The sequence below is a fragment of the Schistocerca americana genome, chromosome X (assembly GCF_021461395.2).
Source record: "Schistocerca americana isolate TAMUIC-IGC-003095 chromosome X, iqSchAmer2.1, whole genome shotgun sequence".
NCBI lineage: Eukaryota > Metazoa > Arthropoda > Insecta > Orthoptera > Acrididae > Schistocerca > Schistocerca americana.
In genome coordinates this window covers 758,362,243-758,379,349 of record NC_060130.1, presented here as the reverse complement: position 1 = coordinate 758,379,349, position 17,107 = coordinate 758,362,243, and the positions used below count along the sequence as shown (strand labels likewise).

The window sequence follows — 17,107 nt, the reverse complement described above, 5'->3', positions numbered from 1 at the left end:
TATGACCGTGTCTGGCATCCCGGGCTCCTCTTCAAACTCCAGACCTATGCTCTCCCTATCAACTTCGTCCATCTCGTTGCTTCCTTCCTCTCCCATCGTCCCTCCTATGTGACTATCCACAATTCCAACTCCCGTACTTTCTATCCCTCTGCCAGCATGCCCCAAGGTTCTGTCCTTTCCCCTCTCCTCTATCTTCTGTACACTGCTGATATGTCTAAACCTCCCCCTCATGTTCATCTTCTCCAGTTCGCTGATGACACCGCCTTCCTAGCCCTTTATCCTACCCTTCAACAGTCCCAATGTACCCGCCAAACTCACCTTGACCAATTCACCGCTTGGTGCAACCAGTGGTTCCTCCGTGTTAATCCCTCCAAGACCCAGGCGATCATCATAGGTCGCACCACCTGCTCCTTCCGCCTCCATGATTTCTACTTCACCATTTATGGCCGTCCTATCCACCTCACTCCTACCCCCAAATACCTTGGCCTCACATTCGACTGCCACCTCACCTGGACTCCCCATCTCCTTACCATCCAAAACAAAGCTCAAAACCGCCTCCGCCTCATGAAACTCCTGTCCGGCCAGACATGGGGTCTGCATCCTTCCACCATCCTTCACACCTACAAATCCTTGATCCGCCCCATCCTCTGTAATGCCAGTGTCGCTTGGATTTCCGCCCCTCCCCGGTTCTATAAAGCCCTCCAAATCCTAGAACGCCATGTGCTCCGCCTCGCCTTCCGCATCCGCCTTCTGTCCCCCACATGCATCCTCTACGACCTTGTCCCCTTCCCCCACCTTCTCCTTTTCCTTGAACACATCCGCACACTATATATTGTCTGCCGCCTTGATCCCCCTCACTCCCTGGTGTCTCTCTTCCTCTCCACCCCCAACCAGCTGCCGCGCCTTTACCGTTGTGTCCCACCCTCTCTCCATCTCCACACCCACCATCTCCTTTCCCAACAAAACTTCCACCGTCTACCCCTCCCGGATGATGATCTTCGCTCTGACATCTACCCTTCCTACCAACTCTAACCCCATCTTCCTGCCTCCTCCTCAGGGCTCCCTCTCCTCCCCCTCCCTCCTCCTGAGCGGCTTCCCCCTCCTACTCCCCCTCCATCTCTTGTGCCTCATTTCAGTGTCTCTGCACTCCCTCCTGCCCTGTCTTCCCTCTTCCTCTCCCGCCCCACGTGTCTCCTGCCGGTCGTGCGGTAGCATTCTCGCTTCCCGCGCCCGGGTTCCCGGGTTCGATTCCCGGTGGGGTCAGGGATTTTCTCTGCCTCGTGATGACTGGGTGTTGTGTGTGGTCCTTAGGTTAGATAGGTTTAAGTCGTTCTAAGTTCTAGGGGACTGATGACCATAGATGTTAGGTCCCATAGTGCTCAGAGCCATTTGTCTCCTGCCTCTTCGTGAACCCACTGATGCCCCTCCTCTCTTCATCCCGCCGCTTCCCCTGAGGCCCCATGCTCTCCCCTCCTTTTCCATCCTCTCTGCCCTTTCCCTCGGCAGGTCCCGCCTGGCAGTTTTATTCTTCGTCGTGTGTGCTCCAAGTGGGTTTTAAGTGTGTTGTTCCGGAGTGTTTTTACTACTGTGGCCGAATTTTAACGTGTGCATGTCTATTCAGTGTCTTCTCTGAGTTTTGAAGACTCGCCAGCTGTGTTTTTTAACTTTCTGGTGACTTTTAACTGTCCTCCATGAACGTCTCCGTGTTAGTCTACTTTTTACCTCCATTTTCTCCCATTGTTCTGTTTTAAGTTCCTCTTTCTCGCCTTATGTATGTAACATTTTATTCTTATTTTAAGTTGTTATGTCACTCGGCTGAAGAGCGGCAGATTGTGCCGCTGACAGCCCTCTCCTGCCCGTATGGGGCAGGGGAATGAAATCACAATAAAGAAAAAAAAAAAACCTAGTCCTGCCAGCCTGGTACTCGCTCTGGATTTCGTTTCTATCTCGGCGGTACTGCGTTCTGGTCGTTGCTCGTTGTTGACATTTGCCTGGCTCTGGTTCTGAGTGGATTTACTGTTGGTGTTTGGTACTGTGGTTTCCACAAGCCTCCGTCGTTTATCTCTTCCTTGTTGTGTCGGTCATAGTCGGTCGTGGTCGGTTGTTGTCAGTTGTCGTTGGTCTGTCGTCCGACTCGTCCTGTGTTTACCCGGTGGTGCGTGCTCCACCGCCGGCGGCTTCCCCGCCTGGCGGCTCCGATCCGCAGCCCAAGGCGTTCCCGCAGTTGGTTTTGGTTACTACACTTTCGATAAGATTTTGTTACAGCAATCACTAAAGGCTTCATGTATTGGCTTATGCAAGACAAACGTGTTTCCTTCAACGTTTCTCTATTTATAGCCCTATATATTATTTTAAGTCTATTATGCAATAGTCGCTGTTTCTTTAGATGTTTCTTGATAGTGACGGTATACCATTGAGAGTCCTTCCGATCATGAACTGTTGTACTATGTACTTATGGATCCATATGGATGGATGGTCAACTATTTTTCTACACTTGAGCCATAGTTCTGCATGCTAGTGCCCAGATTTAAATGATTTGAGCTGTTCTGTGTGATATAACACGACAGCCTCTTTATCTAACTTTCTAAAAATGTAAATCTTCGTTATTGTTTTAGCTGCTCTTTCCACTATGGCAGTCACCGTCACTATAACGGACTCAACGTCACTGTTATCACTTTAAATATGGATATCCTCAAAGAGGTCAGATCTGTTTCTTGCCATTAGATCTAATACTGTATATACTCATGAGACAAAACATTATGTCCACTGCCTGTATTGAGAGCGAATTTCCGACGGGTGACGTAGCGAGCACGTGACAAGGTAACTTAAGTATACAAGCAGAGCAGAGACGAATGGGGAATCATTCTTGCGATGATATGTGCCGAAAATTGGGGAAATCCACGGACGTAAGCGACTTTGACAAAGAGAAGTTTGTTATGGCTCGGTACGTGGGAACTAGCATCTCAGGAACGACGAAGCTGGTCGGTTTTTCGCGTCCTACTGCCTTGAACATCTGTGGAAAATGTTTGAACGGCTGCGGAACCATATGTTGGTGCCGAGGTGTTGGACGTCCACGCCACATCACAGGATGTGGAGGTCGGAGGCTTGTCCACTCTGTACACCAGGATGGGCAGCGATCTATGGCAGACCTGACGACAGAACACATTCCTGGTGCAGACACAAGTGTTTAGGTGCACATATTTCAGCACACATTGTTCAACATGTGACTCCTCAGCAGAAGGGCCATATGTGTTCCCATGTTGACACGACGATATTGTCAGTCACGATTGCAGTAGGCACGGGATCATCGAGGTTAGACTGTGGATCAATGGGAACGTGACGTATACTCGGATGAGTCACATGTCTTGAACTAAATGGTCGATTGCCATGCCCAGATATGCCATCATCCTGGCGAATGGCTGTTCGAAACACACACACTGTCACGGACAGTGAGGGCTGTATTTTGCTATAGGAGACATTTGCCTGGAATTCCATTGGACCTGTGGTAATAATCGTAGGCAAGATGACAGCTGTGAACAACGTAAATACTATTTAAAATCACCTGCAACCCTTCATGGTTGATGTTTTCCCCAACGGCGATGGCATCTTCGAACAGGATAATTATCCCTGTCACAAGGCAAGAATCGTGCTACAGTGGTTTGAAGGGTATGATACTAAAATGATGCTGATGTCTTCGCCACCAAATTAGGCTACCATGAACCCGATGGTACACATTTCACACGCTACCAGATGCTAAAAAATGGCTCTGAGCACTATGGGACTTTATTGCGTTCGAAAGGAGGACCAACATGCTATTAAGCAGATGGTTATAATTTTTTGGCTCATCAGCGTATTTCCATGATGAGTAGGCTTCCGAGCGGTTTTTTCTAGACATTCATCAGATAAGGTATTTAGTGATGTTTCGCAGGATGTCTTTTCACGCACACCACTTATAAAGCTGCAATTTTCTCAATCGATTCTTAAATGATTAGTGTCTCCTTCAATATATTTCAGGAACATACGTAATGATGAACTAATATTGTCTATTAAACTGCTAAGTGTCATCTGGGTATGAGTCTGGTAGTCGATTGAACACTCGATCACAGGTTTATGTCCAATAGTGAATGTTGCTCAAAACATCACACATGAAGTTTCAATTCCTATCTAGTTGAATTTGAGTTTCTTATCTACTGTGCCAAATACTTTATATTCATTTCCCTTTCGATACACGCTTAAATTTACTCTTGTATGAGTCCCAACACTTTTTAGAACTGCTTCAAACCCTCGGGATTTGTTGCGAATGCTTGGGTAGTTGATCACTAGCATTTTAATCGTTTCACCTGTGGGGCCATTTCATTGGGTCTTCCACTAACATATAGGGGTCTGCTAAAGCTATCGTTATCTTGATTGGATGGTGGGTCATCGAAGCTAAAAAAAATCTTGTGTGCTCTACACATAGTAAGTCACCTGGGCAGCAGTACACCCTTGACTCATTTTGAGGGGCCTCACAATTCTCAACGCTACGGCGTAAGTTGAAGAGCACAGCTCGTAGAAGAACCTTCGAAGTGTATGTTTCGAGCTTTCCACTCACCCTCGCCTCAAAGCCAGAGGACCCCCATCACTTCTGGGGACAATGTTGCAGACTGTGAGTTTCTTTGGTACTCCATGAGCATGGGTGGTCTTCGCAGCTCTCTCTGCCTGTCGTTGGAATGAACCAGTTATGTTCTCGAACCTCTGATGACAGGCATCGTGCAGTGGTTCCCTAGAAAGCAGGCGTCGAAGGCACCACGCACAACGTCTCAGTAGTCTGGGTTGCCGCGAGCTTCGCTCCTACGGAACGGACGCCACGGGAAGTATGAGTTCCGGAACTCCTCGGTCAGACCAGCAGGTGGCGACAACAGGCCACCAGGCAGCGTGCACGGCGACGGTAGAAGTTGTTGACGTACGGCAGCACCTATTCCGCAGTGCGACGTGCTCGAGATAGCCCCGCAGCTATTTAGACCCGCACGTGAGCTTAGCAAGCGAGTTTCATCGCAGCAAGCAACCGACAAAAAGATCTCAGCAAGTCTCGCTATGGACTCCAATACTGTCTTCCAGCACAGCACCTCCGCCTGGACTCTAAGTGAGATCGGCGACGTGCTGGGTGGGACTTGGTACTGTTTCCACTATTTTTACTTCACCGACAAAATAGTGATTTTTGTCTTTGCCGGACTTAAAAATTTTCTGTACGGTTTGGTCATCGGAACTTCTCCCGTGAAGTACACTGTAAGATCTTTTGAAAGTGTTTGCTTCCGCGACGTGAGCTAGAGCATACTTTCAGACTCGAGAATTTAGGAACTTGTTTTATGTTGAACTTTGGCTTTATTCAGACTTCACGATTTTGTTCACTTTCGTTTCAGGAACTTTAATATTGTTTGCCAGTAGAGAACTACTGTTTCTTTTTCACTTGTGTAAGAGCTTCGTTTAATTTCAGACTTGAAGGAACTTTACATCTACAGTACGTTGAAGACTTTGTTAAAGCTGCGTTCGAGAAATAAATTTGTTATATTATCGCTACCCGTCTTTCTAGTGGACATCTCCGTGGAACCAGACATTTCACACCGTTCCTTCCAACGTTAACTACTACCTGCAGATTGTTGCTCTTTGTTCCCTGAATGGTTGCCGGAAAAGCCCCTTCAAAAGGCAGATTCCCGTGCTGACAACACTCTTGCCGTAAAGTGACGCTGCATGTACGCTCTAAACTTGAAATCATCACAAAGCCATGCTGACAGACTGACAAGTGTACGCACTCTCTTTTAATTTGTATACAAAGAGAGTTCTACTGAACTACACGGAGAATGCTATTACTCAAGTGGCTACGTAGTTTATCGAAAACAGTGCTGAAGGAAAGGTTTCCCGTCAAAAACACGAACATGTAAGTTGTGAGAATAGCGCAAAACGTCTTTTGAGTATTTTATACAGGGTATAACTAACCTTCTAAAGTTTGTAGAGGGTGCCGTGAGCAAGTATTTACGGATAGGAACACTTACCTGGAATCGTCATTTATCGTGGCTAATTATAAATTATACACTACTGGCCATTAAAATTGCTACACCACGAAGATAACGTGCTACAGACGCGAAATTTAACCGACAGGAAGAAGATGCTGTGATATGCGAATGATTAGCTTTTCAGAGCATTCACACAAGGTTGGCGCCGGTGGCGACACCTACAACGTGCTGACATGAGGAAAGTTTCCAACCGATTTCTCATACACAAACAGCAGTTGACCGGCGTTGCCTGGTGAAACGTTGTTGTGATGCCTCGTGTAAGGAGGAGAAATGGGTACCATCACTTTTCCGACTTTGATAAAGGTCGAATTGTAGCCCATCCCGATTGCGGTTTATCGTATCGCGGCATTGCTGCTCGCGTTGGTCGAGATACAATGACTGTTAGCAGAATATGGAATCGGTGGGTTCAGGAGGGTAATACGGAACACCGTGCTGGATCCCAACGGCCTCGTATCACTAGCAGTCGAGATGACATGGCTGTAACGGATCGTGCAGCCACGTCTCGATCCCTGAGTCAACATATGGGGACGTTTGCAAGACAATAACCATCTGCACGAACAGTTCGACGACGTTTGCACCAGCATGGACTACCAGCTCGGAGACCATGGCTGCGGTTACCCCTGACGCTGCATCACAGACAGGAGCGCCTGCGATGGTGTACTCAACAACGAACCTGGGTGCACGAATGGCAAAACGTCATTTTTTCGGATGAATCCAGATTCTGTTTACAGCAACATGATGGTCGCATCTATGTTTGGTGACATCGCGGTGAACGCACATTAGAAGCATGTATTGGTTACACGTCTAGGTCACCTCTTGTTCGCATTGACGGCACTTTGAACAGTGGACGTTACATTTCAGATGTGTTACGAACCGTGGCTCTACCCTTCATTCGATCCCTGCGAAACTCTACATTTCAGCAGGATAACGCACGACCGCGTGTTGCAGGTCCTGTACGGGCCTTTCTGGATACAGAAAATGTTCGACTGCTGCCCTGGCCAGCACATTCTCCAGATCTCTCATCAATTGAAAACGTCTGGGAAATGGTGACCGAGCAACTGGCTCGTCACAATACACCAGTCACTACTCTTGATGAACTGTGGTATCGTGTTGAAGCTGCGTGGGCAGCTGTACCTGTACACGCTATCCAAGCTCTGTTTTCCTCAATGCCCAGGCGTATCAAGGCCGTTATTACGGCCAGAGGTGGTTGTTATGAGTACTGATTTCTCAGGATCTATGCACCCAAATTGCGTGAACATGTAATCACATGTCAGTTGATGTATAATATATTTGTCCAATGAATACCCGTTTATCATCCGCATTTCTTCTTGGTGTAACAATTATAATGGCCAGTAGCGTACTATTGCGTGTTAGTACAAGTTAATAAATAGAAGAGAAGAGGGATGCAGGCGATATTTACCGGCGTGCAGGAGAGCCGGCGTGTACGGCCTGGAGAGGAGGACGGCGGACACGATGAGCAGCGCCAGCAGCAGCGCGCCCATCACCACCAGCAGCAGACGCTCCAGCAGTGTGCGCGACTGCCACAGAGACCAGCCCTGCACAACAACACAACACGTGCCTCACTACACAGGCGCTTGCTGCACTTTCGTATATTACAGCCTCTGCAATTGCAGTACCGACGCTCACAAGTATTTCACTATCAGTAGCGCTTGCCGTAGTCGTTGAAACCAGCTCCGTGCAACAAATAAACTGTAGGGGAGTAACTGCAATATAACATTGCGAATGTCACTGGAAAACGCACATTATCAGCAGGACCAATTCCAAACATGTGCTTTAGAACAGTGTATACTGACGTGACACAAGTCATGGGTTATCTCCTTATATCGTGTCGGACCTTCTTTTGCCCAGCGCAGTGCCGCAACTTGATGTCGCATGGACTCCATAAGCCGTTGAAAGTCCCTTGCACGAATATTGAGCTATGCTGCGTCTATAGCCGTCCGTAATTGCGAAATTGTTGCCGGTGCAGGATTTTGTGCACGAACTGACCTCTCGATTATGTGCCATGTTGGGCGATCTGGTAGGCCAAATCATTCACTCGAACTGCCCAGAATGTTCTCGACACCAATCGCCAACAATTGTGACCCGGTGACACGACGCGTTGTCATCCATAAAAATCCTATCGTGGTTTCGGAACGTGAAGTTCATGACTGGTTTAAAATAGTCTCTAACTAGCCGAACATAATCATTTCCAGTCAATGATCGGTCATAGTGATTAAAATTCTTCTGGGTATTATGCCGCGTCATTGCTAAAAACTAACAACAATGATAAGCTAAAACCGACGTTTCGGCCGAATTGCAACGGCCTTCCTCAGGGCACGACTGGTTTTGCATGGGGATATGTGCTTCTATTTATTACAGACTGTCGTTGTCTGACGTCACTGTTGTAAAACATTTAATTGGCCCTCTAATATGATTAGCTAGTCAGTCCACTTCCGCGCACACGAGGAGGAAAACTTGCCGACCAGAAGCCGAACGCTGACTGGCGGACAGCTACCAATCGTTAACGATATGGACATCCACGAATAGCCTCTCGCCTTCCATCTTCCGTTATGTAATGACTAGCCAATCACATTAGAGGGCCAATTAAAAGTTTTACAACAGTGATGTCAGACATCGATGGTCTGTAATAAATAGAAGCACTTATCCCCATTCAAAAGCAGTTGTGCCCTGAGGAAAGCCGTTGCAATTCGGCCGAAACGTCGGTTTTAGTTTATTATTGTTGTTATCTTCTAACAATGACGCGGCATAATACCCAGAAGAATTTTAATCACTATGACACCGGCCGTGGAAGCCTACGTTCTTATATCAATGATCGGTCAATTTGACCAGAGGACCAAACCCCCTCCATGTAAACACAGCCTACACCCTTCTGGAGCCACCACAAGCTTGCACAGTGCCTTGTTGACGACTTGGATCCTTGGCTTCAAGGAGTCTGCGCCATACTCGAACCCTACCGGCAGCTCTTCCAAACTGAAATCGGGACTTATCTGGCCAGGCCACAGTTTCCCAGTCGTCTTGGGCCCAAACGATGTGGTCACCAGCCCAGGAAGGCGCTGCAGGCGATGTCGTGATGTTAGCAAAGGCACTCGCGTCGGTCGTCTGCTGCCGTAGCCCATTAATGCCAGATTTCTCTGCACTGTCGTAACGGATACGTCGTACTTCCTACATTAATTTCTGCGGTTATTTCACGCAGCGTTGCTTGTTTGTTGACACTGACATCTTCCCACAAACGCCGCTGCTCTCAGTCGTTAAGTGAAGGCTGTCGGCCACTGCGTTGTCCGTGCTGAGAGATAATGTCAGAAATTTGGTATTCTCGGCACACTCTTGACACTGTGGATTTCTAAATACTCAATTCCCTAACGATTTCCAAAATGGAATGTCCCATGTGTCTATCTCCAGCTACCAATCCACGTTCAAAGTCTTTAGTTCACATCGGCGGCCATAATCACGTAGGAAACCTTTCCACATGAATCACTTCAGTGCAAATGATAGCTTCACCAATGCACTACCCTTTTACACCTTGGTTACGCTATACTACCACCATCTTCAACTGTGAATATGGCTATCCCATGACATCTGTCACGTCAGTGTATAACTGTTTCTAAAATATACCAGCATTATCTAGAAAAATACAACGTACAGATTAATAACTCTCTCTCTCCGTCAAGTTCATTAGCCACTCAAGCCTACTGCTCAAGTCTACTGCCCAATATATCGACGTCATGCGGCTGCAAGCCCGAAACTTAATGGAATTCTCATCGCGTCGAGAAAGTTTCGAGAATCAAACTGGAGTGTATTCTACAGTTTTGTGTGTGGTGCATTTTGGAATTGCTTGAGACCCGCTATGTTCTGTGTTCCGCACACGTTACTGTGCCTTCTCCAGCGAAAAGAGGAATATGAATTAGAATAGCCATACTTTGCTTTTAAAAAAAAAATTTCGCCTGTCTCCATAATAGAGGTCGCTAGAAGGTGATTAGAGTATTGAAGATAGAGGGAGTTTTCATTGCAAGTATTTGACGGCCAAGGGGCGGATCTGATATGGTACAATTCGTGATCACCAGACTTTGCCGTAACGTCCTGGCTTAGATTCCAAATTACTCCTTAGCACTACTCGGAATGAATCGGTTTTACCGTCTCCAGTCTCTGTCTCTTTGCCGTCATCAATACAAACACGACGTTAGCACTGTACGCAATTATCGTCTTCACTAGCAAGAAGCAATTAACGCCCTGGTGGCGTCGGGATTATTAGAGAGAATCAGCAAAAAAGCGCAACTGTAAGGATGAGAAAAGAAAACTGCCATGATTTGCACGAACGAAAAAGTCTGACATTTGCCTAGAGTGATAGTGGGAAAGCCACAGACACCTTAAATCAGGATTACCAAACGGAGACGCGAATCTTGCTCCTCCCGGAAACGACTCCTGCCTCATCAGCAGTGCGCCACCTCGCTCAGTGTCTCCTAGCGATCAGTTGCCTAAACCTAAAAGCGCTACTTTATTCAAACTCAGTACGTACTTTTACACTTTGAAGTTCAAATGTTGGGCTTCACGTGTGGCTGGCCGTTGATTTTACTTATTGTAAGACTTAACATATATTTTTGCACAGTCACGCTCTCTCCATGTCAGTTTTCGACAAAGTAAAAATTCTATATACAGGGTGTCTCACCTAACTCTGCCACCTCAGATATCTCTGGGACAACAATAGATATTCAAAAACGGCTTTCATCAGCATGGACGTACGGCAGGGGCTTAGGAAACCAAATATTACGCGAAATTTTAAAACGTAAACAAACACTATTTTCGACACAAACTTGTGTCTTTTTAAACGGACACCCCCTATTTTTTCGTATGCAATCAATAGAATGATAAATCACAAAAATAATGGCGTTGGTTGGATCGCAATACGTCAGTTACATCCCGAGAAATTGCGAAACGTAGTTGTGGCTTATTACATTTGCCATCTTCTAGTCGATATGCTAGCCTTCAGTAATGAAGAAAAACTATATACTATTTTAACTTGTGGCAAATGTCACAGAAATGCAACCGCAGCTGTGACACTGTATGGTGAACGCTACCCAGATCGGCGGTGTCCGTCACATCGCACCATTGCAAGACACTCGCGGAAACAGGAAGCTGGCTCCCACAAAACGTCGACGTACAATGCCAGCGACTGGCAATGGAAACGAAATTGCTGTTCTGGCTGCTGTAGCGCACAATCCTCAGGTGCGTGTACGAGAAATTGCACGAGGTGTAGGAATAAGCCACAGTAGTGTGTGCAGAATCTTGCTTCGGCATCGGTTTCATCCGTTCCATATCTCACTGCACCAAGAATTGTACGGGAATGACTTTGAATCCCGCATAGCATTCTGTCGTTTTGCACTTCAGCAGTTGCAAGATAATCCAGTATTCCTAAGCAATGCGTTGTTTACGGACGAGGCTTCATTTACAGCTGGCCGCTGTGGTCGAGCGGTTCTAGGTGTTTCAGTCCGGAACCACGAGGCTGCTACAGTCGCAGGTTCGAATCCTGCCTCGGGCATGGATGTGTGTGATCTCCTTAGGTTGGTTAGGTTTACGTAGTTCTAAGTCTATGGTACTGATGACCTCAGATGTTAAGTCCCATAGTGCTTAGAGCCACTTGCATCCTTTGAGCTTCACTTACAAATCATGATAATATGAATTTGCGGAACATGCACAACTGGTCCGTGCAAAATCCCCACTGGATTCGCCAAGTTGCTCATCAATGACAGTTGAGTGTCAATGTATTGTAGGTCCCTATTTTTACCGTGGAACATTGAATGGACCATTATATGCATCAGTTCTTCAACACGCATTAGCGCTCCACATGGAGGATCTAGGATTGGAAACTCGTCTATCAATGTGTTTCCAACATGATGAATGCCCCGCACACAATGCAAAAGTTGCCAGAGACGTTCTAGATGCGACATTTTCAAATAGGTGGATGGGGCGGGGAGGTACTGTGCGATGGCCAGCACGGTCCCCCGGCTTGACGCCATTAAACTTCTTTCTCCAGGGCGCAGTGAGAGACAGAGTGTATGAAGAACCCCAAACGACAGTAGAGGATATGCAACATCCTATTACAGCGGCGTGTGCGGCAATATCTGTGGAAACTCTACAATCTGTGCAACACTCTCTCGTTACCCGTCTGCAAACGTACATTGATGCAAATGGAGGGCACTTCGAACGTATGTTGACGTTACACAGTTTCATTGGTCAAGATGTGGGTGTATTTTCTATGCTGGATGTAATACGCAACAATACAGTTTCTGTGGTAGACAGGGCACTAGTAAATGTGTTTAGCAAAGTGAATTCAAGTGTGTTATGTCTAATTGTAGTTCTAGTTGTCCTTTCGCTAGAATAAACATACATTTACAATTTGAAAAACGTAACTTTGCTTTGGACCTGTTACTTGTTTGTTTTTGTGGATTGTGCATACCTTCCCATTGTGTGAGCCCCTGAAATAGGTAGCGTGAGATGCACGCTTGTGTCTCAGGACGAGCGCTAGCTGTGCGCTTCATTTATTTCAAGCGTCAACTTCGCTTCGCAATTTCTCGGGATGTAATTGACGTATTGCGATGCAACCAATGCCATTATTTTTTTATTTTTCATTATATTGACTGCATACGAAATATTAGGGGGTGTCCATTTCAAAAATACACAAGTTTGTGTTGAAATCAGTATTTGTTTACGTTTTAAAATTTCGCATAGTATTTGGTTTCCTAAGACCCTGCCGTACGTTCACGCTGGTGTAAACCGTTTTTGAATATCTATTGTTGCTATTGTTGTTCCAGAGATATTTGAGGTGGCAGAGTTAGGTGAGACGCCCCATATATATATCAGAAACTGCTGATACTAATTCACTCGAGTCGCCTTATAATCTGTTTCTGCCCAACAGACACTGCCCAAAAGAACTAGAGGTTCATGACTCTGGGTGTCTGCCGTACAGCATTGAGCAATAATTGAGGACTGCGTATGTTCCCATATTATAACCACACTATACCTTTATCTTTCACAAATTAAGTACACAGCAAAACGTTATTATATTCTCTATCGTTTACATAAATAGAACTGAAATTTCCGACTAGTATCGAAAACAAAATGGAAGCAATCGTTCATCCAGTCATCTTGGGTGCTTTTCAATAGACTTTGAGAGCTTTAACAACGTGTGCACCCTCCGTTAGCGCATAAAACTGCCTGACACTTACGTGACATTTTCCTTTATAAGTCTACGAAGGTCATCCTGAGGTATGCGTTTCATTGAGAGCCCACGTTAGTACTTGAGAATGTGTGATGGAACAGGACGACCACGAAAACTCATCGCCGACCATTTCATTACTTCAACGTCCAGGTTTCACGAGACATCACTGCTGACGCCCACCACAATGGCCCTGGAATTAGAAGGAATTCAGGGCCACCACCGTATGCAGTAGCCGCCACATGGTTCAGCAGGATCTCTTCGATGCACTTCCTGGCGACAAGGTCCGTGTGGCTGCCAACACTGAAGTCTCCCGACAGCATCACAGAACCTTAGAAATCTGTCGATTTCTTGGACAACATTTAGCAGGTACCGCTGACCGCAGGTCTCCGCGCATGAACACGGTCATTACACCGCATCTGAGAATATCTGAAATAGTCTGGGAATAACACGTTTCGCCAGTGACGAAATTATCAGGTAACATGGGAACGGTAGAACTGAAGGCGAGCTGCAAGAAGTTGTCGTGTCAAACAGGGTACTTGACAGGACATCTGGTAGTAAGGTTTTTTCTCGCAATGTGTTAATTACAGTATGATCGGAGACAGCGGTTTCAGTGGCCCTTCAGAGATCGTCTTTCAGTGCTGTGGCGGTATCAGTACGACACCGCAGCGCAGAGATGGCCAGATATCTCTCTTCACGTGGGGTTGTAATGTGGAGCTTGTTCAACACGTCTTGTGTACTGATCTGTCTCCCTGTAGCGTCTCCATAGCCTACGGATAGTACATGGAGAAGCATTGGCATCTGCAGCAACACGACCGAAAGTCCGTCCTTTTTGGATCGAACAGACTGCCGTTGCAACTTGCACTGCAGTAAGATGTCGTATTGCAAGTGCTTGGTTGAATACAACGTCCTCGAATTACAACTGTCGTCTGTGTACTCATTTCCTTCTTAGGGGTCACCTGATACTGTAACGCATAACACAGCCAATATATGGGAATGCTTTTAATTGTTGCCTACATTCAAAGAGAAGCTCTGAAGCCGTTCAATTAGACCACAGGTACCGCCTGTATCAAAATACACTCCTGGAAATTGAAATAAGAACACCGTGAATTCATTGTCCCAGGAAGGGGAAACTTTATTGACACATTCCTGGGGTCAGATACATCACATGATCACACTGACAGAACCACAGACACATAGACACAGGCAACAGAGCATGCACAATGTTGGCACTAGTACAGTGTATATCCACCTTTCGCAGCAATGCAGGCTGCTATTCTCCCATGGAAACGATCGTAGAGATGCTGGATGTAGTCCTGTGGAACGGCTTGCCATGCCATTTCCACCTGGCGCCTCAGTTGGACCAGCGTTCGTGCTGGACGTGCAGACCGCGTGAGACGACGCTTCATCCAGTCCCAAACATGCTCAATGGGGGACAGATCCGGAGATCTTGCTGGCCAGGGTAGTTGACTTACACCTTCTAGAGCACGTTGGGTGGCACGGGATACATGCGGACGTGCATTGTCCTGTTGGAACAGCAAGTTCCCTTGCCGGTCTAGGAATGGTAGAACGATGGGTTCGATGACGGTTTGGATGTACCCTGCACTATTCAGTGTCCCCTCGACGATCACCAGTGGTGTACGGCCAGTGTAGGAGATCGCTCCCCACACCATGATGCCGGGTGTTGGCCCTGTGTGCCTCGGTCGTGTGCAGTCCTGATTGTGGCGCTCACCTGCACGGCGCCAAACACGCATACGACCATCATTGGCACCAAGGCAGAAGCGACCCTCATCGCTGAAGACGACACGTCTCCATTCGTCCCTCCATTCACGCCTGTCGCGACACCACTGGAGGCGGGCTGCACGATGTTGGGGCGTGAGCGGAAGACGGCCTACCGGTGTGCGGGACCGTAGCCCAGCTTCATGGAGACGGTTGCGAATGGTCCTCGCCGATACCCCAGGAGCAACAGTGTCCCTAATTTGCTGGGAAGTGGCGGTGCGGTCCCCTACGGTGCTGCGTAGGATCCTACGGTCTTGGCGTGCATCCGTGCGTCGCTGCGGTCCGGTCCCAGGTCGACGGGCACGTGCACCTTCCGCCGACCACTGGCGACAACATCGATGTACTGTGGAGACCTCACGTCCCACGTGTTGAGCAATTCGGCGGTACGTCCACCCGGCCTCCCGCATGCCCACTATACGCCCTCGCTCAAAGTCCGTCAACTGCACATACGGTTCACGTCCACGCAGTCGCGGCATGCTACCAGTGTTAAAGACTGCGATGGAGCTCCGTATGCCACGGCAAACTGGCTGACACTGACGGCGGCGGTGCACAAATGCTGCGCAGCTAGCGCCATTCGCCGGCCAACACCGCGGTTCCTGGTGTGTCCGCTGTGCCGTGCGTGTGATCATTGCTTGTACAGCCCTCTCGCAGTGTCCGGAGCAAGTATGGTGGGTCTGACACACCGGTGTCAATGTGTTCTTTTTTCCATTTCCAGGAGTGTAGATTTAACATACTGGGCGGTGATACACGTGTTCCCCTAATTCTTTTGAACAGTGTAACTACGACAATATCTGTCCATCTTCTCCTCATGTTCCACTGATAATAAACACTGCTTCTAATCTTTCGCAAATTCCCAATGTGCAAGGAAATAATCTAGAAGATCTGAAAAGAAATTACTTAATGTCCACTTCACTAGAACTTTGGTGAAAGAGACACTTCTAAGCTTTGAAGAAAATGAGTAAAACGAAGGAAGGTTACTAAATTTAGAGATAACTGACGTCTTATTATGTTGATAGTTTTCAGGTTATGTCTAACTATGTGCAACTGATTAAACGGTTCAAATGGCTCTGAGCACTATGGGACTCAACTGCTGAGGTCATTAGTCCCCTAGAACTTAGAACTAGTTAAACCTAACTAACCTAAGGACATCACAAACATCCATGCCCGAGGCAGGAGTCGAACCTGCGACCGTAGCGGTCCTGCGGTTCCAGACTGCAGCGCCTTTAACCGCACGGCCACTTCGGCCGGCGCAACTGATTAAAATCAATTTTATCATGTGATATGCGTATCGTCCTCATTTTCTTGAAAGGCATGAGAGGCAAGACTTGTAGATGCTGCTCCACATCTGTGCTTGGTTCGCTATTTTTAAATCTAAAATGCTGTGCCAGAAAATATTTGAAAGACTGGAAGCAGAAGAACAGCTTGTAAACCAGAAGAGCAAGCACATGTGTAGAGCAGTAGCTACAAACCTTGCCACTGGTGATTTCTTTCAAAAAAATAAAGGCGAAATGAATAGGACTTAAGAAAAATGGTTTTATTCTGTTGCGAGTAGAAGGTTATAACCTGAAGACTTCAACATATTACACGCACCGGCGGACAATAAACGTTAACGCTGAAAAGTGAAGTAATTAAACGTCTCAAACTGTGGATTCATGCTAAAAAATGGTTCAAATGGCTCTAAACACTATGGGACTAAACATCTAAACATCAGTCCCCTAGCCTTAGCACTACTTAAACCTAACTAACCTAAGGACACACAGCCATGCCCGAGACAGTATTCGAACCTGTGACCGTAGCAGCAGCAATGTTCCGGACTGAAGTGCCTAGAAACGCTCGGCCGATTCCTGCTAAAAAGAAGCAGCTTTCGATGGGTCAGCTGATACCTGACGTATCTAAAGGTTAAGATGCGATTGCTCTCCCATACTTTTATAGGGATGAGGATATGAACCAGGAAAAGACTGATTGTGGAGAAAATTGCATTATTTGTGGTGGACAAGGGAAAATCGCATTATGGTTAAAATGTTTTATTTACAAGCAAGGTGCCCCT

At 47.0% G+C, this 17,107-nt stretch overlaps 1 protein-coding gene across 3 annotated transcripts in view; it reads right to left on the bottom strand.

Moving 5' to 3' along the window:
* Positions 1-17,107, bottom strand: part of LOC124555774 (endothelin-converting enzyme homolog) — a 400,218-nt gene that overhangs the window by 172,964 nt on the left and 210,147 nt on the right. For all 3 annotated transcript variants that reach the window (XM_047129822.1, XM_047129823.1, XM_047129824.1), the window contains exon 3: positions 7,471-7,606. In XM_047129822.1, coding sequence (XP_046985778.1) covers positions 7,471-7,606 — 136 coding nt within the window. The remainder of the gene's footprint in view (positions 1-7,470; positions 7,607-17,107) is intronic.